Source organism: Globicephala melas, chromosome 19, assembly GCF_963455315.2.
Source record: "Globicephala melas chromosome 19, mGloMel1.2, whole genome shotgun sequence".
In the NCBI taxonomy this organism is placed as follows: Eukaryota; Metazoa; Chordata; class Mammalia; order Artiodactyla; family Delphinidae; genus Globicephala; species Globicephala melas.
The window spans coordinates 58,425,156-58,449,627 of record NC_083332.1 but is presented as its reverse complement, the minus strand read 5'-3'; the positions used below and the strand labels follow the sequence as shown (position 1 = coordinate 58,449,627).

The following is a 24,472-nucleotide window of genomic DNA, read 5'->3' as shown; positions in this document are numbered from 1 at the left end:
GTTTCTGTTGTACACCAAAGTGAATCAGCCATATGCATACATATGTCCCTATATCCCCTCCCTCTTGAGCCTCCCTCCCGCCCTGCCTATCCCACCCCTCTAGGTCATCACAGAGCACCGAGCCCATCTCCCTGTGCTATGCTGCTGCTTCCCACTAGCTAACTATTTTACATTTGGTAGTGTATATATGTCAGTGCTACTCTCACTTTGCCCCAGCTTCCCTCTCCCACCCTGTGTCCTCAAGTCCATTCTCTATGTCTACCTCTTTATTCCTGCCATGCAACTAGGTTCATCAGTACCATTTTTTTTTTTTTTTTAGATTCCATATATATGCCTTAGAATACAGTATTTGTTTTTCTCTTTCTGACTTACTTCACTCTATGACAGACTTTCGGTCCATCTACCTCACTACAAATATCTCAATTTCGTTTCTTTTTATGACTGACTAATATTGCATTGTATCTATGTGCCACATCTTCTTTATCCATTCATCTGTCGATGGACACTTAGGTTGCTTCCATGTCCTGGCTATTACAAATAGTGCTGCAGTGAACATTGTGGTACATGTCTCTCTTTGAATCATGGTTTTCTCAGGATATATGCCCAGTAGTGGGATTGCTGGGTCATATGGTAATACGATTTTTAGTTTTTTAAGGAACCTCCGTACTGTTTTCCATAGTGGTTGTATCAATTTACATTCCCACCGACAGCGCAGGAGGGTTCCGTTTTCACCAAACCTTTCCCAGCATTTATTGTTTCTAAATTTTGTGTTAATAGCCATTCTGACTGGTGTGAGGTGATACCTCATTGTAGTTTTGATTTGCATTTCTCTAATAATTAGTGATGTTGAGCATCTTTTCATGTGCCTCTTGGCCATCTGTATGCCTTCCTTGGTGAAATGTCTATTTAGGTCTTCCGTCCATTTTTTAATTGGATTGTTTGTTTTTTTGATATTGAGCTCCATGAGCTGTTTGTATATTTCGAGATTAATCCTTTGTCTGTTGTTTCATTTGCAAATATTTTCTCCCATTCTGAGGGTTGTCTTTTTGCCTTGTGTACTGTTTCCTTTGCTGTGTAGAAGCTTTTAAGTTTAATTAAGTCCCATTTCTTTATTTTTGTTTTTATTTCCATTTCTCTGGGAGGTGGGTCAAAAATGATCTTGCTGTGGTTTATGTCAAAGAGTGGTTTTCCTATGTTTCCCTCTAAGAGTTTTATAGTGTCTGGCCTTACATTTAGGTCTTTAATCCATTTGGAGTTTATTTTTGTGTATGGTGGTAGGGAGTGTATTTCATTCTTTTACATGTAGCTGTCCAATTTTCCCTGCACCACTTATTGAAGAGGCTGTCTTTTCTCCATTGTATGTTCTTGCCTCCTTTGTTGTAAATTAGGTGCCCAAATGTGCGTGGGTGTATCTCTGGGCATTCTGTCCTGTACCATTGATCTATATTTCTGTTTTTGTGCCAGTACTGTACTGTCTTGATTACTGTAGCTTTGTGGTATAGTTTGAAGTTGGGGAGCCTGATCCTTCCAACTCTGTTTTTCTTTCTCAGTATTGCTTTGGCTATTCGGGGTCTTTTGTGTTTCCATACGAATTGTAATGGCATTCTAATTCTGTGAAGAATGCCATTGGTAGTTTGATAGGGATTGCATTGAATCTGTAGATTGCTTTGGGTAGTATAGTCATTTTCACAATATTGATTCTTTCAATCCAAGAACATGGTATATTTCTCCATCTGTTTATTTCATCTTTGATTTCTTTCGTCAGTGTTTTATAGTTTTCTGAGTACAAATCTTTCGCCTCTTTAGGCAGGTTTATTCCGAGGTATTTTATTCTTTTTGTTGAGATGTTAAATGGGATTGTTTCCTTAATTTCTGTTTCTGATTTTTCATTGTTGGTGTATAGGAATGCCAGAGATTTCTGTGCATTAATTTTGTATCTTGCAACCTTACCAAATTCATTGATTAGCTCCAGTAGTTTTCTGGTAGCATCTTTAGGATTCTCTATGTATAGTATCATGTCATCTGCAAACAGTGACAGTTTTACTTCTTCTTTTCCAATTTGTATTCCTTTTATTTCTTTTTCTTCTCTGATTGCCGTGGCTAGGACTTCCAAAATATGTTGAATAAGAGTGGCGAGAGTGGACATCCTTGTCTTTTTCCTGATCTTAGAGGAAATGCTTTCAGTTTTTCATCATTGAGTATGATGCTTGCTGTGGGTCTGTCATATATGGCCTTTATTATGTTGAGGTAGGTTCCCTCTTTGCCCATTTTCTGGAGAGTTTTTATCATAAATGGGTGTTGAATTTTGTCAAAAACCTTTTCTGCATCTGTTGAGATTATTATATGGTTTTTATTCCTTAATTTGTTAATGTGGTGTATCACATTGATTGATTTGCATATATTGAAGAATCTTTGCATCTCTGGGATAAATCCCACTTAATCATAGTTTATGATCCTTTTAATGTGCTGTTGGATTCTGTTTGCTAGTATTTTGTTCAGGATTTTTGCATCTATATTCATCAGTGATATTGGTCTGTAATTTTCTTTTTTTGTGATATCTTTTCCTAGTTTTGGTATCAGGGTGAAGGTGGCTTCATAGAATGAATTTGGGAGTGTTTCTCCCTCTGCAATGTTTTGGAAGAGTTTGAGAATGATTAGGTGTTAGCTCTACTCTAAGTGTTTGATAGAATTTGCCTCTGAAGCCATCTGGTCCTGGACCTTTGTTTGGTGGAAGATTTTTAATTACAGTTAAAATTTCATTTCTTGTGATAGGTATATTTTTTATCAAAAATAGTTATATTTTTTAAGATATATTTTCTAATTCTTCCTGGTTCAGTCTTGGAAAATTGTACCTTTCCAAGAATTTGTCCATTTCTTCATGGTTGTCCATTTTATTGGCATATAGTTCTTTGTAGTAATCTCTTGTAATCCTTTGTATTTCTGCAGTATCAATTGTGATTTCTCCTTTTTCATTTCTAATTTTATTGATTTGCATCCTCTCCCTTTTTTCCTTGATGAGTCTGGCTAAGGGTTTATCAATTTTGTTTACCTTCTCAAAGAACCAGCTTTTAGTTTTATTGATCTTTGCTCTTTTGTTTGTTTCTATTTCATTTATTTCTCCTCTGATTTTTATGATTTCTTTCCTTCTACTGACTTTGGGTTTTCTTTGTTCTTCTTTCTCTAGTTGTTTTTTTTAAAAAATTAATTAATTAATTAATTTAGGGCTGTGTTGGGTCTTCGTTTCTGTGCTAGGGCTTTCTCTAGTTGTGGCAAGCGGGGGCCACTCTTCATCGCGGTGCGCGGGCCTCTCACTATCGGGGCCTCTCTTGTTGCGGAGCACAGGCTCCAGACGCGCAGGCTCAGTAGTTGTGGCTCACGGGCCCAGTTGCTCCACGGCATGTGGGATCTTCCCAGAGCAGGGCTCGAACCCGTGTCCCCTGCATTGGCAGGCAGATTCTCAACCACTGCGCCACCAGGGAAGCCCCTCTCTAGTTGTTTTATGTGTAGGGTTAGATTGTTTGAGATTTTTCTTGTTTCTTGAGGTGAGATTGAATTGCTATAGACTTCCCTGAACTGGTTTTGCTGTGTCCCATAGGTTTTGGATCGTCATGTTTTCATTGTCATTTGTTTCTATGTTTTTTTTTTTTTATTTCTTCTTTGATTTCTTCAGTGATCTCTTGGTTATTTAGTAGCACACTGTGTAGTCTCCATGTATTTGTGTTTTTTACAGTTTTTTTTCCTGTAATTGATTTCCAATCTCATAATGTTGTGGTTAGGAAAGATGCTTGATACGATTTCAATTTTCTTAAATTTTCTGAGGCTTGATTTGTGACCCAAGAGGTGATCTATCCTGGAGAATGTTCCATGTGCACTTGAGAAGAAAGTGTATTCTGCCACTTTTGGGTAGAATGTTCTATAAATATCAGTTAAATCTAACTGTTCTATTGTGTCATTTAAAGCTTGTGTTTCCGTATTTATTTTCTGTTTGGACGATCTGTCCATTGGTGTAAGTGGCGTGTTAAAGTCCCCTACTATTATTGTGTTACCGTTGATTTCTGCTTTCATGGTTGTTAGCATTTGCCTTATGTATTGAGGTGCTCCTGTGTTGGGTGCATAAACATTTATAGTTGTTATATCTTCTTCCTGGACTGATCCCTTGATCATTATGTAGTGTCCTTCCTTGTCTCTTGTAACAGTCTTTATGTTAAAGTCTATTTTATTGGATATGAGTATTGCTTCTCCAGCTTTCTTTTGATTTCCATTTGCAAGGAATATCCTTTTTCCATCCCTTCACCTTCAGTCTGTATGTGTCGCTAAGTCTGAAGTGGGTCTCTTGTAGACAGCCTATATTTGGGTCTTGTTTTTGTATCCATTCAGCCAGTCTGTATCTTTTGGTTGGGGCATTTAATCCATTTACACTCAAGGTTGTTATTGATATGTATGTTCCTATGACCATTTTCTTAATTGTTTTGGGTTTGTTTTTGTAGATCTTTTCTTCTCTTGTGTTTCCCTCCTAGAGAAGTTCCTTTAGCATTTGCTGTAGAGCTGGTTCGGTGGTGCTGAATTCTCTTAGCTTTTGCTTGTCTGGAAAGCTTTTGATTTCTCCCTTGAATCTGAATGAGATCCTTGCTGGGTAATCTTGGTTGTAGGTTTTTCTCTTTCATCACTTTAAGTATATCCTGCCACTCCCTTCTGGCCTGCAGAGTTTCGGCTGAAAAATCAGCTGATAACGTTATGGGAATTCCTTTGTATGTTATTTACTTCTTTATTTTTTAATAAATTAATTTTATTTATTTATTTTTGGCTGCATTGGGTCTTCATTGCTGCATGCGGGCTTTCTCCAGTAGCGGCGAGTGGGGGCTACTGTTTGTTGTGGTGTGCGGGCTTCTCACTGTGGTGGCTTCTCTTTTTGTGGAGCATGGGCTCTAGGTGCACGGGCTTCAGTAGTTGTGGCATGGGGGCTCAGTAGTTGTGGCTCGTGGGCTCTAGAGCACAGGCTCAGTAGTTGTGGCGCATGGTCTTAGTTGCTCGGTGGCATGTGGGATCTTCCCGGACCAGGGCTCAAACCTGTGTCCCCTGCATTGGCAGGTGGATTCTTAACCACTGTGCCACCGGGGAAGTCCTGATCTCACAGCTTTGGCCAACCATGATCACAGCCGTCTGAGGTTGGGCTGTGATTATTCCCATTTTACAAACGAGGAAACTGGGGCACAGAGAGTTTTGGTCGCTTGCCCAAGACCATACAGCCAGCCAGGTGGAGCCAGGATCACAAAGGGAAAAACATGTCTAATAGCACGTCTGCTCTCTAGGTGATATTTGCAGGGTGTTGATTTTTTAAAATGTGTGTGATCATCCAGCCTTATAGATTATTTTTTCAACTCAGACTTTTAAAAAATAAATATTTAGATTGAAATCCTGATTCTTCTACATTTTAGTTACATTAGCTTAGAAACTGTTTTCGAATAAAGAAATCGACTTTTGGTTGGCAATTATGAGCAGGCCTCAGGCAGTCAGAAGAATTAGAATTGGGTTTTCCCACTTTATTTGTGTCGACCATTAATTTCTGCCACACTGAAACAACATTACATAGCTCTGACGTGTTGTAGCTGCATTTTGCAAGGAGGTCAGTATTGATTACCTTGACCATGTAATTATCGATGTTTATTTTCTGTGATGATTACCTCTTGATTTCCCTGCTAACTGGGTGTGAACTTTCCTTCTGCAGAGACTCCTGCCAGCTACCAGGACAGATGGGGAATAGCAAGAGCCTCTCGGGGCAGAGTCTCTCCCCGCGGTTTCTTCCTGCGGAGCAGGCCGAGATCGACAGATTGTTTGATGCTCTGTCGTCGGCGGAACTCCGCTCCAGTACCTCGCCCAGATCCTTCTCTCTACAGGCACTGAAGGCAAGAGTAACAGTCAGAAGTTCATGTTGAGTTTGGGGAGGGGTCAGGCCAACATTGGCTGTCTGTTCCCGTAAGACAGGTGTGGGAACACGGAGGGGTGTGTTTTCTAGAAAGGGAGAGATAGTACCTATTTTCAGCTTTGTGGGTTCCGTGGTCCGTGTTGTAGCTGCTCTGCTCAGCCTTCGTATCACAGTGTTTGGGGGACTTTTCCCACTTGAGGTTGACTAGAGGGGCTGGCCTCTTCCTGTCTCTTGAACCACTGTCGCCGGTTTCCCTCCAGACGAGTGATAGGCTGCCCTTAGCTGTATTTGTGGGTCCAATAACTGCAAAGTTTCAAGTCCACCTTGGCCTTTAGGATTCGTAAGCGTTTGACGTCCTGGGAGTTTGGTGGTTTTCCTAACAAAATAACGAAGTTTCAGAGTCAAGATTCACCTGACAACGAGTGAGAACTGCCCATTTACCCATCTTTTGGCCCCGTTCCATGGGGCTCTTAGCCACGTGTTTGGGTGGTTTGGGTGCTCAGACAGAGCGAGACAACAGCAAAGAGACCTCATCAGCCCATCCCCCTGGGCAGTGCAATGTGTGAAGACATTTCAGAGGCTCCTCTTTCAAATTTAGTTTTTTATCGAACTATAGTTGATTTACAACGTAGCGTTAATTTCTGCTGTACAGCAAAGTGACTCGGCTATACACATATACACATTCTTTTTTATATTCTTTTCCATTTTGGTTTCTCTCAGGATATTGAATATAGTTCCATGTACCATATAGTGGGACCTTGTTGTTTATCCATCCTATGTATAATAGTTGACATCTGCTAACCTCAAACTCCCACTCCATCCCTCCCTGACTCCCCCTCGGCCTTGGCAACCACAAGTATGACCTCTTATGTCTGTGAGTCTGTTTCTGGTTTGTAGATAGGTTCTTCTGTGCCATATTTTAGATTCCACATATAAGTGACATCGTATAGTATTTGTCTTTCTCTGTCTGACTTACTTCACTTAGTGTGATAATCTCTAGGTCCATCCATGTTGCTGCAAATGGCATTATTTCATTCTTTTTTATGGCTGAGTAGTATTCCATTGTGTATATGCACCACGTCTTCTTTATCCATTCATCTGTCGATGGACACTTAGGTTGTTTCCATGTGTTGGCCATTGTCAGTAGTGCTGCTGTGAACATAGGGGTGCAGGTATCTTTCTGAGTTATAGTTTTGTCTGGATGTATGCCCAGAAGTAGGAGTGTGGGATCATATGGTAGCTCTATTTTTAGTTTTCTGAGGAGAGCCTCCTCTTTTAGGACATGCAGAATAGGAGCGGATGGCATTGGGGATCCCCCCAACATACTCACGTTATAGTTGAGGAAACTGGCCAGGGAGGTTATTGGGGTTACAGCTTGTGTGTGTGTGTGTGTGTGTGTGTGTGTGTGTGTATCATGTGTATCTCCACTAGACCAAAAGCACCCCAGTCTGCTGGGTCGCCCACTAAGCTGGAGCAGACAGAACAAGACAGGCCACTTAGGGACTTAACTGCTGAGTTCGTGACAACGTTCACAGGTGTTTATCAAGATAAATAGGGTGGGGCTTCCCTGGTGGCGCAGTGGTTAAGAATCCTCCTGCCAGTGCAGGGGACACGGGTTTGAGCCCTGGTCCGGGAAGATCCCACATGCCGCAGAGCAGCTAAACCCGTGTGCCACAACTACTGAGCCTGCGTTCTACAGCTCGCGAGCCACAACTACTGAGCCTGCATGCCACAACTACTGAAGCCTGCACGCCTAGAGCCCATGCTCCACAAGAGAAGCCACTGCAATGAGAAGCCCGCACACCGCAACGAAGAGTAGCCCCCGCTGGCTGCAACTAGAGAAAGCCTGCGCGCAGCCATGAAGACCCAATGCGGCAAAAAAAAAAAAAAAAAAAAAGATAAATAGGGTGAAAAGTTGGTCAGAAAACCTTGGCAACCAAATAAAGGTTCGTTTGGGAACGAATTAGAGGTTTCTCTTCCAGTGGAACTTTGGAAACACCGACAGAAATAGGAAAACTCTTTTTGAGCAATGAGGGTGGGGACTGCTTTACAAGAAATACAGAATATTGATGTTGTCACAGACCGTGTAGACACGGGAAATTGTTACAGGAGAGTTCCGTTTTCAGACCTCGCTGATTTAGTTCATGGTTTGCTTTGTCTCCCCCTGTATTTATGATCCCTGGACAAAATCAGGTTTGATGCTGGAGTCAAAGAGAAGAGGATATTTACAGAACGTTACTGGCAAGACGATTAAGAACTAGATTTTTTTCTTTTAATTTTTTGGCCTTGCTGTGTGGCATGTAGGATCTTCGTTCCCTGACCAGAGATTGAACCCATGCCCCCTGCATTGGCAGCGTGGAGTCTTAACCACTGGACCGCCAGGGAAGTCCCATGAACTAGAGTTTTAAAATTTTAAAAAATTTTTATTGGAGTGTAGTTGATTTACAGTGATGTGTTAGTTTCTGCTGTACAGCAAAGTGAATCAGTTACACATATATCCACTCTTTTTTAGCTTCTATTCCCATATAGGTCATTACAGAATTTTGAGTAGTTCCCTGTGCCGTACAGTAGGACCTTATTCGTTATCTATTTTATATATGGTAGTGTGTATATGTCACTCCCAATCTCCCAATTTATCCTCCCCCCCCCTTTCCAATGCATACTGAGCACAAAGAACTCAGATTGATAACGCTAGCTAATATATTTGGAAGTCCATAGTATAGAGCATGCCAGTTTAGCACTACACAGACCGTATGTTCCATATGGAAATAAATTTAGACATGCAAATGACAGCTACTAGAATCTAGAATTGAGGACATGTTGTAAGCAGAGTGAAGAGCAGACGATGGCCAGAGGCAGGAATGACACAGCCAGTCTGGGGAGACTGGGAAGTCTGGAGGGCAGGATGGGAACAGATGATGGAAGAGTCTGACGGCCAAGATGAGCCACAAGCCAGGACGCGTTAGGTGTGTGGGTCCTGCGGTGTCATGATGCCCTTAGGTGGGGAGAGATGGTGCATTTGGGGATCTAGGAAGGTTATGTGCTGGTAGCAGTGGTTGGTCTTTCTCCCTTAGCTATATTTCCATCATCCTGCCTCATTTGACTGGCACCCTGTCTGACCTCTTCACCTACCTGTCCCCGCAGAGCCATGTGGGGGAAGCTCTTCCCCAAGAGATGGTCACCAGACTGTTTGAGGGCATGCGGAGGGTGGACGTGACTGGGAAGACCAAGGGGCCCAGTGAGCGCATCTCCCAGGAGCAGTTCACAGTGTCCATGTCCTACCTTTTGAAAGGAAATGCTGAGGAGAAGAGTCTCGTGATCCTGAAAATGATTTCTGCCACAGAAGGTCCCGTGAAAGCAAGAGAGGTCAAAAAGGTAAGAGGCCACCAGGCCCTTTGCAGCCATCCCAAGCAACCTTGGTATCCTTTGGTGGGGGACCTAGGACGATTAAGCAGCTGATGGAGGCATTGCGCACAAGTCCACCCCGGGGGGCGGGTACCTAGACCATGTCACTGGTTGAGGTCAGAACTCCTGGACAAAAAGGCACTGGCAATCTAGACCAGCCAAATGTGTCATTGGAAAAATGAGTAACTACCCAAGTTACATGATCTGTTCCAGATTGTGGTCCATCACAGCTGGCCTTAAGGACATGAGACACCCTTCCCCATGTTGATATGATGTAGGTCATAGGTGACAACGGAAATGCGATTAATGGTAAAATTGCGGTCTTCAAGTTTACAGAGGACCTGGTTGGCTCTGTGGCACACGTGCTAAACTACAGACAGGAGCTGAGAGGCTGGACTCAGAAGCAAGGCCCAGGCTCCCTGTCCAGGGTGCAGGTGCTGGCTGCTCAGCTGTGCTCCGAGATGAAGCTTCAAGGCAAGTGCCCTGCCTCAGTCCTTAGACCTTGGCCTTGTAGAGTGGTACCACGCCATCTCCATTACTGTAGGCTTGTACTGAACCTTTGAAGCCAGCAAATGTGGGTCTTCCAACTTTGGAGGACTATTTAGATTATTTAACCGTGGGCAGTCGTTCATAGTATTCCCTTATAATCCTTATTTCTGCAGGGTCAGTAGTGACGTCCCCACTTTCATTTCTGATGTTAGCCATTTGATTCTTCTCCTTTTTTCTTGGTCAGTCTAGCTAATGGTTTGTTCACTTTTTGTTATTTTCAAAGAGCCAACTTTTGGTTTTATGGGTTTTCTCTGTTGTCTAATCTCTATTTCATTTATCTTCATCCAAGTCTTTTATTTCTTTCTTCTGCTTCTTTTAGATTTAGTTTGGTTTTCTTTCCTTTTTTTAAAAAGAAATTTTATTGAAGTATAGTTGATTTACAATGTTGTGTCAATTTCTGCTGTACAGCAAAGGGACTCAGTTATATATATATATATATATATATGAATATATACATTCTTACTCTTTTTAAAAAATATTTATTTACTTTTGGCTGCATCAGGTCTTAGTTGCAGCACGCAGGATCTTTCATTGCAGTGTGCGGGCTTCTCTCTAGTTGTGGCACATGGGCTCAGTAGTTGCGGCACGTGGGCTTAGTTGCCCCACGGCATGTGGGTTCTTAGTTCCCTGACCAGGGATTGAACCAGAGTCACCTGCATTGCAAGACCTGCATTGCAAGTGATTCTTAATCACTGGACCACCAGGGAAGTCCCTATATTATTATTCTTTTCCATTATGGTTTGTCACAGGATATTAAATGTAGTTCCCTGTGCCATACAGTAGGACCTTGTTTATCCATCCTATATATACTAGTTTGCCTCTGCTAATCCCAAACTCCCAATCCTTCCCTCCCCTCCCCTACCTCCCCCTTGGCAACCACAAGTCTGTTCTCTATGTCTGTGAGTCTGTTTTTGTTTCATAGATATGTGTCATATTTTAGATTCCACATATAAGTGATATCATATGGTGTTTGTCTTTCTCTTTCTGACTTACCTTTCTTAGTATGATAATCTCTAGGTCCCTCCATGTTGCTGCAAATGGCATTATTTCATTCTTTTTTATGGCTGAGTAATATTCCATTATATATATCTGCCACATCTCCTTTATCCATTCATCTGTCCATGGACATTTAGGTTGTTTCCATGTCCTGGCTCTTGTAAATAGTGCTGCGGTGAACACTGGGGTGCATGTGTCTTTTTGAATTATGGTTTTCTCAGGGTGTATGCCCAGTAGTGGGATCACTGGGTCATATGGTAGTTCCATTTTTAGTTTTTTAAGGATCCTCCATACTGTTCTCCACAGTGGCTGTACAATTTACATTCCCATGAACAGTGCAAGAGGGTTCTCTTTTCTCCGCACCCTCTCCAGCATTTATTGATTTTAGATTTTCTGATGATGGCCATTCTGACTGGTGTGAGGTGGTACCTCATTGTAGTTTTGATTTGCATTTCTTTAATAATTAGCGACCTTGAGCATCTCTTCTCTTTTTGGCCATCTGTATGTCTTCTTTGGAGAAATGTCTGTTTACGGCTTCTGCCCATTTATGAATTGGGTTGTTTGTTTTTTTTTTGTTGTTGAGTTGTATGAGCCATTTGTATATTTTGGAAATTAAGCCCTTGTTGGTCATATCATTTGCAAATATTTTCTCCCAGTCTGTAGGTTGTCTTTTTGTTTTGTTTATGGTTTCCTTTGCTGTGCAAAAGCTTTTAAGTTTGATTAGGTCCCATTTGTTTATTCTGGCTTTTATTTCTATTGCTCTGGGAGCCTGACCTAAGAAAACATTGGTATGATTTATGTCAGAGAATGTTTTGCCCATGTTCTCTTCTAGGAGTTTTATGGTGTCTTGTCTTATATTTAGGTCTTTAAGTAATTTTGAGTGTATTTTTGTTTGTGGTGAGAGGGTGTGTTCTAACTTCACTGATGTAAAATGCAGCTGTGCAGCTTTTCCAGCACCACTTGCTGAAGAGACTGTCTTTTCTCCATTGTATATTCTTGCCTGCTTTGTTGAAGATTAATTGGCCGTAGGTGTGTGGGCTTATTTCTGGGCTCTCTCTTCTGTTCCATTGATCTATATGCCTGTTTTTGTGCCAATATCATGCTGTTTTGATTACTGTAACTTGGTAATATTGTCTGAAGTCTGGGAGGGTTATGTCTCCAGCTTTGCTCTTTTTCCTCAGGATTGCTTTGACAATTCTGGGTCTTTTATGGTTCCATATAAATTTTATTATTATTTGTTCTATTTCTGTGCAAAATGTCATGGGTAATTTCATAGGTATTGCATTATACCTATAGATTGCTTTGGGTAGTATGGCCATTTAAACAATATTCTTCCAATCCAAGAGCATGGGATATCTTTCCATTTCTTTGAATCATCTTTTAAAAAATAAATAGTTAATTAATTTATGGCTGTGTTGGGTCTTTGTTGCTGCACACGGTCTTTCTCTAGTTGTGGCAAGCAAGGGCTGCTCTTCATTGTGGTGCGTGGGCTTCTCATTGTGGTGGCTTCTCTTGTTGCAGAGCATGGGCTCTAGGCATGCGGGCTCAGTAGTTGTGGCCTGCAGGCTCAGTAGCTGTGGCTTGTGGGCTCTAGAGTTCTAGTAGTTTTTGTGTGGAGTCTTGAGGGTTTTCTATATATATTATCATGTCATCTGTGTATAATGATAATTTTACCTCCGCCCTACCAAGTTGAATACCTTTTATTTCTATTTCTTGTCTGATTGCTGTGGCTAGGATTTCCAATGCTATGTTGAAGAGAAGTGGTGAGAGTGGTCACCCTTGTCTTGTTCCAGATTTTAGCAGGAAGGCTTTCAGCTTTTCACCATTGAGTATTATGTTGGCTGTGGGTTTGTCATAAATAGCTTTCATTATGTTGAGATACGTTCCCTCTATACCCAATTTTGTAAGGGCTTTTATCATGCATGGGTGTTGAATTTCATCATATGCTTTTTATGCATGTATTAAGATGATCATGTAGTGTTTGTCCTTTCTTTTGTTGATGTGGTGTATCATGTAGATTGATTTGAATATGTTGAACCATCCTGGTGATCCTGGGATGAATCCAACTTGGTTGTGGTGTATGACTTTTTTAATGTGTTGTTGGATTCGGTTTGCTAATAATTCGTTGAGAATTTTTGCATCTATATTCATCAAAGGTATTGGCCTGTAATTATCTTTTTTGGTAGTGTCTTTGTCTGCTTTTGGTATCAGGGTGATAGTGTCTTCATAGAATGTCTTTGGGAGTGTTCCTTCCTCTTCAGTTTTTTGGAAGAATTTGAGAAAGATCAGTATAAGTTTTTCTTTGTATGTTTGGTAGAATTTGCCTGTGAAGCCATATGGTCCTGGAATTTTATTTTAGGCAGGTTTTGTTTTGTTTGCTGTTTTTTTTTTTTAACAGGTTTGATTTCTTTTCTAGTGATTGGTCTGTTTAAGTTGTCTCTTTCTTTGTGATTCAGTTTTGATGGGTTATATGTTTCTAGAAAGTTGTCCATTTCTTGGAGGTTGTCAGATTTGTTGGCATATAATTGTTCATAGTATTCACTCATGGTTTTTTGTATTTCTGTGGTATCTGTTGTGATTTCTCTTCTTTCATTTCTTATTTTGTTTATTTGGGTCTTCTCTCTTTTCTTTTTGGTGAGCCTGGCCAAAGGTTTGTCAATTTTGTTTACCCTTTCAAAGAAACAGCTCTTGGTTTTATTGATTTTTTTGTTTGTTTTTTAATCTCATATTTATTTCGTTTCTGATCTTTATTATCTTTCCTTTGCTTTATTATCTTTTCCTTTATGTTTTGTTCTTTTTCTAATTTTTTTAGGTAGTGTGTTAGGTTGTTTATTTGAGATATTTGTTGCTTTTTTAAAAAAATATATTTATTTATTTAGTTTTGGCTATGCTGGGTTTTCATTGCTGCGCGCGGGCTTTCTCTAGTTGTGGCGAGTGGGGGCTACTCTTTGTTGCAGTGTGCAGGTTTCTCATTGCAGTGGCTTCTCTTTGTTGCGGGCTTCTAGGCACGCGGGCTTCAGTAGTTGTGGCACACGGGCTCAGTAGTTGTGGCTCGCGGGCTGTAGTGCACAGACTTTGTAGTTGTGGCCCATGGGCTTAGTTGCTCTGTGGCATGTGGGATCTTCCCGGACCAGGGCTCGAACCCGTGTCCCCTGCATTGGCAGGCAGACTCCCAACCACTGCACCACCAGGGAAGTCGCGAGATATTTGTTTCTTAAAGAAGGCCTGTATCACTATGAACTACCCTCTAAGAACTGCTTTTGCTACATCCCATAGTTCTTGTATGGTTGTGTTTTCATTGTCATTTGCTCAAGGTATTTTTTAATTTCTTCTTTGATTTCATCATTGACCCATTGGGTTTTTTAAATTATTTTTATTTTTGGCTGCCTTGGGTCTTCGTTGCTGCGTGTACGCTTTCTCTAGTTGTCGTGAGTGGGGGCTACTCTTCGTTGCAGTGCACGGGCTTCTCATTATGGTGGCTTCTCTTGTTGTGGAGCAGGGCTCTAGGCTCGTGGGCTTCATTTGTGGCATGTGGGCTCAGTAGTTGTGGTGCACGGGCTTAGCTGCTCTGCAGCATGTGGGATCTTCCTGGACCAGGGCTCGAACCCATGTGTCCCCTGCCTTGGCAGGCAGATTCTTAACCACTGCACCACCAGGGAAGCCTGACCCATTGTTTTTTTAGTAGCATGTTTAGCCTCTATGTAATTGTTTTTTTCTTGTTTCTTTTTCTGTGGTTGAGTTTTAGTTTCATGCTGTTGTGGTCAGAAAAGATGCTTGAAATAATTTCTGTACTCTTAAATTTGTTGAGGCTTGTTTTGTGCCCAAGTGTGTGGTCAATCCTAGAAAATGTTCTGTGTGCACTTGAAAAGAATGTATTTTTTTTTAGATGTAATGTCCTGAAGATATCAATTAAGTCTAACTGTTCTAATGTATGACATGGGACCTCTGTTGCCTTATTGATTTTCTGTCTCAAAGATCTATTCATTGATGTGAGTGGGGTGCTAAAGTCTCCTACTGTTACTATATTCCTGTCAGTTTCTCCCTTTATGTCTGTTAGTATTTGTTTTCTGTATTTGGGTGCTCCTATATTGGGTGCATATATGTTGACAAATGTAATATCCTCTCCTTGTATTGATCCTTTTATTATTATATAGTGTCCTTCTTTATCTTTCTTTATAACCTTTGTTTTAAAGTCTTTTTTGTCTGATATGCGTATTGCGACCCCTGCTTTCTTTTCATTTCTGTTTGCATGCAGTATCTTTCTCCATCCCCTCACTTTTAATACACGTGTGTCCTTTGCCCTAAAGTGGGTATCTTGTAGGCAGCATGTTGTAGACTCTTGTTTTTTATCCAATCTACCACTCAGTGTCTTTTGATGGGAGCATTTAATCCATTGACATTAAGGTAATTATTGATAGATATATATTTATTTCCATTTTAAACCTTGTTTTCCTGTTGATTTTATATTCTTTTGTCCCTTTTTCTTTTTCCTTTTGTGCTTTGATTCTTTTCTTTTGTATTATGCTTATAGTTTTTTCTTTTTGATTTTTGTGACTCTGTTGTATGTTTTTGATATGTGGTTGCCCTGTTTTTCAAGTATGTTAACCCCTTCATTTATCTACTTGCTTTAGACTAGTAGTCACTTAGGCTCAAACACATTCTAGAAAAATAATTGTGATTTTCTCTTTCCTATAGATTCTTACTACTTTGCTATTTAGAGAAGACCTTTCAATATTTCTTTTAGGATAGGTTTAGTATTGCTGTATTTTTTTTAGCTTTTGCTTGTCTGAGGAATTCTTTCTCTCTCCTTCTGTTCTAAATGAACATCTTGCCGGGTAGAGTGTCCTAGGTTGCAGATTTTTCCCTTTCAGGGCTTTGGATATATCTTGCCACTCCCTTCTGGCCTGCGACGTTTCTGTAGAGAAATCAGCTGACAGCCTTATGGGGGTTCCCTTGTCGTTAACTCTGTGTTTCTCTCTTGCTGCCTTTAGAATCCTCTTTCTCATGTTTAACTTTTGACATTTTTATTATAATATGTATTGGTGTAGGTCTTTCTGGGTTTATCTTGTTCAGGACCCTCTGTGTTTCCTGTATCTGCATATCTGTTTCCTTCTTTAGCTTTGGGAAGTTTTAAGCCATCATTTCTTCAAATACGTTTTCAGTCCCCTTTTCTCTTCCTTCTCCTTCTGGGATCCCTATTATGTGTAGATGGGCATGCTTTACATTCTCCCATAGGTCTCTTGTATTGCTTTCATGTTTTTCACTTGGCTTTCTGTCTGATGTCCTGATTGGATGATTTCCTTTACTGTATCTTCCAGATCACTTATTCGTTCTTCTGCATTATTTATTCTGCTATTCATAGCCTTTGGTTCTGCTTTTGTCTCAGCAAATGAATCTCCTAATGTTTCTTGACTCCTCCTTATAGTTTCTAGTTCCTTTTTAGTTATCTGCATTTCTGTCGATAGCCTTTCTTAGTTCCTTCAGTATTTTCATTATCTCCTTTTTGAACTTGGTATCTATTAGACTGAAGAGGCCTGTTTCACTGTTTGTTCTTTCAGGGGAATTCTCTCGATCTTTGCATTGGGAGTGGTCCCTCTGCTTCTTCATTTTACTTGTATTTCTCTTGCTCTATGAGTTTAGGAGAAACAATTATCTACTGTGGTCTTGGAGGGCTATTTTTATGTGGGAGTGTCCCTGCGTAGCCTGCATGGGTTTAGTATTTTTTTGGTGCAAGGGCTGTTTTCAGTATGGATGCCTGCTGCCTCTTTCCTCAGTGTGTGCTGGCTGTTATCCCCTTGATAGGAGGTGCGACTCGTGTTGCGATGACCAGAGCCAGCACTGGCCAGTGAGTGGGGACTCCTCTTCCCTCTGTGGTTATCACTGCCCTGTCCAGGGCAGGGTCTGCTCTCTAGCTGTTGGTGTAGAAGGCCCTAGCTCTGTTTCTGATCTGCAGTGCAAGAATAGGCGGGATTGGAGCGCTCCCACTGGGAGAGGAGCCACTGAGTATTGCTGTGCTGGAGCTGTTCCCCTGTGAGTGTGTCACCTTTCACCTGCTGTGCGGGCTCACCGAGTACACTGTTGTTGGCACTGCCCTCAGCCCCACCTCAGCTCTGGGTGTGCTGGCAGTCAGCCCTGGTGCCTCTCAGGCTTTGTTTTCACAAGGCCACCAGTGCAGATCCACTGAAGTCAGGTCCCAGGACTGCAGTCGTTACATACCTGGACCCACTTTGGGAGCTGTGGATGCAGCTCAGACCCTGGCCCAGCCCAGCCCCCGCGTGTACGCGCCCACAAAGCCCACAACTGCTAAGGCCAGACCCGTCCCAGCTGCGGGAGCACCAGCTGTCTGGTTGCTCCACAGGCACTGAATTTACAAAGTCAGCCGTGGAGGTATAGATCCAAGGTTCACGCAGCTGTGGGGAGAGATTTCAGCTCTGCTTCCTAAGTCACACGGCCCGTGGGCCTCAGCTGTGATTTCAGCCCCACCTGTGCGTGTGGGCAACCCACTGCTGTCTGCTTCTGGGGGCACAGGGCAGTGGCTGGGGCACACGAGCCTGCCCAGGCAGGAGGGGACCGGGGTGGCCGGGGTGTGTGACCTGCCTGGGCAGGAGCCTGTCCTGGAGCCTGCGTAGGCAGGAGCCGGCGGGTGGGGAAAGGGGCTGCGATGGCAGCCCCGCCTCTACCTTGGCCACTTAACAATGGTGCTTCGCTGCTGTGGCGGCCCGGGGTTCTTAACAATGGCACCCGGGGTTCTTCCGCAAACACTCCTGGTTGCTGCGCCCCACGCTCCAGCCCCTTCAGGCGTCTCTGCACAGCCAACAGCAGTCCTCTCCCTGGGTCTGTCCCCTAAACCCCGTATTACAGCCCCCAGCCCCCACCCATACCAGCGGACGTGCGTCTCAGGCTGGGGCACACAGGGCAGTGGCGCAACCGTCCGTGTAGGTCTCTGTCTGTCCTGCCTGCCACTAACTGGTTGCTGTGCTCTCCTCCAAGCCGCTGAAGCTCCCTTTCTGTCCCGGCTGCTCTCCCCACCGGTGAGGCTTCCCTGGGTGCGGGAACCTCTCCTCTCCTTCAGCTCCACCCCCCCGGGGCACAGGTCTCGTCCCACTTCCTCTATTGTTTTTTTCCTTTGTCCTGCCCAGTTACTTGGAGATCTTTCGTGTCCTTTGAGGTGTTTGAGGTCTTCTGCTAGTTTTCTGAGAGCATTGTTCCATTCATAGATGTATTCTTGATGTTTTTGTGGGAAGAGGTGAGTTCCACGTCCTACTACTGACCATCTTGATTCTGATCGCTAGTTTGATTTTCTTTTTTTCATTTCTCAAGTTAGAAGTTTAGGTTATTGATTTGAGATCTCTCTTCTTTTTCATATAGGCATTTATGACTATAAATTTCCCTCTAAGCACTGCTTTAGCTGAAGCCCATAAGTTTTGGTATATTGTGTTTTTGTTTTCATTCATCTCAGTTTTTTCTTTCTTTTTTTAAAAAAATTATTTATTTATTTATTTATGTGGTCGTTCTGGGTCTTAGTTGTGGCAGGTGGGCTCCTTAGTTGAGGCTTGCCGGCTCCTTAGTTGTGGCCTGTGAACTCTTAGTTGTGGTATGCTTGTGGGATCTAGTTCCCTGACTAGGGATTGAACCTGTGTCCCCTGCATTGGGAGCGTGGAGTCTTATCCACTGTGCCACCAGGGAAGTCCCCATCTCAGTATTTTCTAACTTCCCTCGTGATTTCTTCTTTGGCCTGTTGGTTGTTTAGAGGTATAGTCTTTAATTTCTATGTGTTTGTGAAATTCCCAAATTGCCTTGTTACTGATTTGTAATTTCATTACATTGTGGTTGAAGAACATACATTACATGGTTTCAGTTCTTTTCAATTTATTGAGGCATGTTTTATGGCCTAACATATGGTCTGTTCTGGAGAATATTCCAGGTACACTTGAGAAGAATATATATTCTCCTGTTGTTGGCTGAGAAACAGTATATAATTAAATTTACTTGCGATTTAAAAATACCTTGTGGTGAATCTCTTTGCAAAGTAGATTCGTTTTATAAAAGTGTTACTGTTTTATTATAAAGTTGGATTTTTAAACACAGTTTGAAAAATTAAGTGAGGTATTTGGAACTTGGAAAGAATAATGACATAATATACTATATAATACTGTTATATATATATACACACATATATATGTGTGTATATATATGTATATACATATATATGAATGAAGTACCGACAGCTCATCTCTTGGTATCACCTCCATGTCACCTCTGTTCTTAGTAGATAAGAGATGGAAATCAGAATGATGGGTGCTGGTCGGAAACAATTAAGTATAATTTGTAGTTAATGATATCCGTTCTCCCCAGATAAACTAGAGGGGTGCCCAGGAAGTAACCAACCACTACCCTGCCATAGCTGGAGGAGAGCACACTTTCTAAATCCTTTCCAAATGATTTTGTTAGGACTAGCGGCTTTTGGTGTAGCCCTCTCAGGAGGGATTGCTGGGGAGTCTTGGGGCCCTGGGGTGAGGGTGTAGCTGTCTCCTGTGTCTCTGAAATGCAGCTTGGAGCAGAGAGAAAAGATAAGAGTGTCGATATTGAATTGTTTAGATGAGCACTGTCCGATAGAGACAGAATGTGAACTCCGAAGCCAACCACATATGAAATTTTACATATTTCAGTAACCACATGGAAATACCAAAAAGAAACAAGCAAAATTAATCTTAAGAATATGTCCAAAGTATACTTTAACATTCGCAATCAATGTAAAAAAAAAATGAGATATTTTACGTTCATTTTCTTTTTCACGCCAAGCCTTTGACATGGGGTGTGCCTTTTACACTTACTGTGCATCTCAATGCAGACGAACCACGCGTGCCTCCCCCGCTGGACAGAGCAGGTTTAGGTAAGTAGAGAAGAGGCGATGTCCTCACCCACTAATGCTGTTTTCTCCTCCCCTAGGCGGTGAGAAGCCTCTGGGGCCTCAGCGGCTGGAATGTGACCGAACCACAATTGAAGACTGGGTGTTCAGGGCTCCCCACGTGGCCACGTTTCTGAGCGTGGTCATCCACCAAGGCTTCCTCCTCCTGGGCTCGTCCCTCGATCTGGCCACCCTGGTCCCCGAGCGCCAAGTCGACCAGGAACGGGAGTTTGCGAGCGTCCTGGATGTCCTGTCCGTCATCTACATCAACTCCCACCTGCCCAGGGAGCAGAGGAACCACTGGCGCCTGCTGTTCTCATCCGAGCTCCACGGGCACAGCTTCGCCCAGCTCTGCGGGCGCATCACACACTGCGGGCCCTGCGTGGTGCTGCTCGAGGACCACGACGGCCATGTGTTCGGTGGCTTTGCTTCCTGCTCCTGGGAGGTCAAGCCTCAGTTTCAAGGTGAGTCTTGGCCACCAAAACCCCCCATGGTAGCACCAGTGCTCGTTCTGGTCAGACGGCTGCTGTGTGGGGACCTCCGAGCCCCGCCGGGGGATGTGTGTGTTTCTTCCGTCTCCTCCCGCAAGTGTTTTGCGAGACGTGTTTGGGGGGATAGTGAAACGGGGTGTTTCTTTATGATGGTTTAACTTCATGGATTTCTCTATAGATTCTGGCTGCAGGGTCAGGTGAGCAGGACAGCTGTCCTCACCCCTGGCCTTCAGGTGAGGAAACAGCGGATCAGCATTAAACGATGCCAGGTCCTGACCGCGGGCGAGGCTGGGCCGTGGGTGCTGCATAGGGGACTGGGAGGTACCGGCTCTTGCAGGTGGGGTGTGTTTTCTCGGAGGACCGTCTTCCTTTCCTGGAACCCCCTGTGTGGGTCTGCTTTGCTGCTTCTGCCCGTAGTTTTTCGGTTTTGTGATTTTGCTGGAGATTGGAAGCTCTTTGCTAGACCTTGAATGCCCTGGATCAAAGGCCCTGATGAAATACTTCCCTTCCTCAAAGAACTACTCTGATAAACGCTCTTAAAGGACTCTTTTTGAAAACGCTCATCTCCTGTCAGTGGGCTGTTCTCGTACTCAGAGGTGAATCTGTCTTCCCAGGATTGAAGTCACGGTGTGTCCCCTGGGACCTGCCCCGGGCTGCCCGAGTCTCTGTTCTCAGAAGGTCTCCTGGGGGCCAACAGCTGTGAGATGGAGGCCTTTTCCTAGTGGCTCTGAGCAGCCGGATACAGGCCTGTCCTCACTCCCCTCAGCTAAATGGGGCAGCCTGGCCGACGCAGTTCCGGGGAGAGTCCCTCCCAGTGAGGGGGCGAGGCTAACACCCTCCCTGGCTGGGTCAGTGGAAGGGAGAACCCAGGGTCTTGAGATGCGAAATACGGGGGAGAAAGGCCACGTGCTCCTCTGGGATGGGGGCTGCACATCGTAGCCAGACAGCTGTCAGCTGCATGCACTCTGCCTGCGTCCCCGCTCCCTCTTCTCTCCACCCCACGCTCACCTGCATTGCTGCGGGTGCCTTCTGCCTGGCCCTCGCCTCCTGGTCTCACCCGTCCAGTTCATTTGCCACATCCCGGCCCACCTGCCGTGGTGCTTGTCCCCTGGAGACCCTTGGACGGACCCCCCGTGCACTCAGAATGGTGCATCCTTTATCTCCAGCCTGACGACCTCTCCTGTGCCCTGGGCCCTGGGCTCAGTCTCACTGAATTACCCAGAGTTGCCACAACAGGCCGCGCTCTCATCTCAGGACTTGCCACATGCTGCTTTTTCTCCCTCTTCCACCTGTGCACAGTCAGCTCCTTGTCGGGACTCAGTCCACGGTCACCTCCTTCAGGAAGCCTTCCCGACCACACGAGTGCCAGCTACTCCCCGCGGTCCTCTACGGGACTGCACGCTTCTGGAATTGTTCCCATCTTCCTTGCACCAGGGAAGCTTCTGCTGGTTGGGGAGCCGTGTCCAGGTGCAGAGGTGCCATTACAGGAGGGCTTTTAGCAGTGGTGGGGTGGGTGGAAGGGACCATGGTGTGAAGGCTGGGTGCCTTCATCCCCGAGATCCTGTTGCTTCCAGGGTTTGGTTCTCTCTAGGTTTTAGATTGTTCTAGATCTTTAATCCAGCTGTTGCTACCAGCCCTTCCCCACTGTGTCAGGGTCCCTTAAGACCACCCACATATCAGTGAGTCACTAGGAGGACTCGGGAACGCAGCACAGCGCTGTCATCACAGCTGATCTATTACAGTGAGAGGATGCAGAGCACGATCAGCTCAGAGGCTGGGTAGGGGTTGGGGGGGTGAAGTCCGGGGGAGCCAGGCTCCAGCATCCTCTCTAGTGGGGTCGCACAGGACGCGCTAAATTCCCCCAGCCGCGAGCTGTGACAGCACGTGTGCAGTGTCGTCCATCAGGGACGCGTTAGAGCTTCAGCGCGCGGGGTCTTTATTTGGGGGGCCGTTCACATGAGCACCCTCTGACTGACGCGCACCCAAACCCCAGACCCCCAGGAGGACAGCAGGAGTCCGGCACCAACGCCCCTGTCTGTACACACAGCTTAGCCACAGGGAGCCGCTCATCAGTCCTGGGAGGGGGGGACCCTCCCCAAATCCACCTTCCCAGACGCCAGCCAAGGGCTGACCCTGGAAGGCGGCCCTTCTGGGGACCCCAGTCTCAGGCCTGGGCTTCCACACACCCAGGTCTCTCCGTCACGGTGTCACGGGGAGGGGCTCTGGGGGGGATGACGGGCTGGGTCTCTGTGTGGTTGGAGGATGTGGAAAAACCCTGAGAATCATTATTATAGACGGAACTTCCGCTTCTTCCAGCTCCTTTAGTATTAACTCCAGGTCAGCTCTGCTGCGTCTTCATGTTTTATTAACAAGCAGAATTCATCTTCTTGAAGAAGGGTGGAAAAATGAGATTACCAAGTTTTCAAACTTGAGCTCATTCTGTTCTGAAGCGTGAGGACAGAATTCCAGCAGGGGGCAGCCTAGCATCACAGATTCCAGTCAAGTTCAGGGCGTTCCTGTCCATTTGTCCCGGGAAACAATCACTCCGAGTATTTGAGCCTTGAGATGGTGTGACAGCCGCTGGGTCACTTCATTTTCGCCTCTGTCGTCCATGGGGCAGCTACAGGCCCGCAGCTCTGAGCTGAGTCCGGCTCTGTCCTGGGCAAGTTGCTTACCCTCTCTGGGCCTCCGTTCCCCAGAACCACAGGAATGGCAGCTTGTAACGCACTGGGCGATGGGTGGTGGTGTCACTGTGAGAGTTGGGTGAGGAGCCCCTCTGTGGAAGTGATGTTTTTACGGGTCTTATGACTCCTTGGTCCTTGCCCTGCACCCTCGAGGGTCATCTTCCCCACGGGGCCCTTCTCCCTGGGCACAGACCGCAGGATGGACTAGAGTGGGGTCCGTTGTAGCCAAGGGGCCCACGCTTTGTGGCCCCATCACCTCACTTAGCATCCGGGACCCAGTAAATGTTGGTTGAAAGGCAGCCTTAGGATGGCAAGGCAAAGTGATGCTTAGGCCCAGTGCCCGGGGCCACAGGTGGGACCAGGCAATTCCTTGAGGCTAAACCCAACCTTCTGAGGCACATGGACTCAAGCTGGAGTCTTTAGCCTGGAGGGGAGCCCTGTGCCACCTGGTCCTGGTGACCTCCCCAGGCTCACCTCCCCGTTTCCCCAACCAGGGCTCACACCCTGCACTATAGCCGAGGGCCCTGCTGTTTCCCCCATGCCCTGCCGTGTCCCTGCGGGGTCCCTCCTCCCTGAGAGGCTCTCACCCAACCGTCTCCACCTCAGGACCTCCTTCCCGACTTTGGGGGAGCTAAGTCCCCGCAGAGGCCCGAGCGTCACTGGTCCTGACTCGGCAGGTCCAGGCCCATCTGTGGCCGAGGGCTGTCCTCCCCAAGGCCCCTCTGGGGCTCAAAGCCCCCTTCCTGTCCGCCCTCCACATTCGGGCTCCCTGGAGCTTCCTGGAGCTTCCTTCCCACCTGACGAATGGCCCGACCCCCAAGTACCCGAGCTCGGTCCTGTGTCAGGTGCCCTCATGCTGTCACCGTCAAGGGGCGGTCCTTCCGGCCAAGGTCTCACAGCTGTGGGGAGCATCCCTGGTCTGGCTCCGGCCTAGCCGGGAGTTCCCTTGGTGAGGTGCAGCCTCCGTCCCCTCCCTAGTGAGTGCGTCGGGGAGGGCAGGAGTCTCTGAGATGGAGGGTGCTGTTCATTTCCAGGATTTTGACCAGTACCTTCTCTGAGTGGTGGCATGCCCACTCCTGTGCCCGGGCAAAGGTAGAGGGTCCCCTTTCCCTGCGTGTCCCCGCCCCTCCCTGTGGGCAGCTGTGTCTACAGGTACCCTGCCTTCTCCGCTCTGGGTGATGTGCCTGCTTGAGGCCACGTGAGTGCCCAGCCAATACGTGGAGTGGCCGCCTGCCCCTTGCTCCTTAGTTGAGACGAGGCTGCTCTTGCTGACTCAGGGGCGGTGGGGCAGGGCTCCCATCTCCCCGGGAGAGCGCTAACAGGTGTTCCCAGCAAGCAGATGTCACATTCCTTTGTAACGCTCACTCTCAGCCTGCACCCGCAGGTCATCCTACGGTCCCGGGCTCTGCCCGCTGGCCGGCCGGCCGGCCCTGCCCCCAATGCACAGGAGCCCCGCGCATGCCGAGGACCCAAGGGGAGCCCTTCCTGCTCAGCCATCCGAGCCACGGCCCATTTC

General features: G+C 45.4%; 1 protein-coding gene across 5 annotated transcripts in view; it reads left to right on the top strand.

Moving 5' to 3' along the window:
* Window positions 1-24,472, top strand: part of MEAK7 (MTOR associated protein, eak-7 homolog) — a 39,484-nt gene that overhangs the window by 5,734 nt on the left and 9,278 nt on the right. For all 5 annotated transcript variants that reach the window (XR_011377000.1, XR_011376999.1, XM_060289379.1 and 2 more), the window contains exons 2-5: window positions 5,726-5,903; window positions 9,068-9,298; window positions 9,658-9,802; window positions 19,823-20,245. Coding sequence is in view for 3 of the 5 variants with exons in the window: in XM_060289379.1 (XP_060145362.1) it covers window positions 5,751-5,903; window positions 9,068-9,298; window positions 9,658-9,802; window positions 19,823-20,245 (952 nt within the window). In the remaining 2 variants the exon portion in view is untranslated. The remainder of the gene's footprint in view (window positions 1-5,725; window positions 5,904-9,067; window positions 9,299-9,657; window positions 9,803-19,822; window positions 20,246-24,472) is intronic.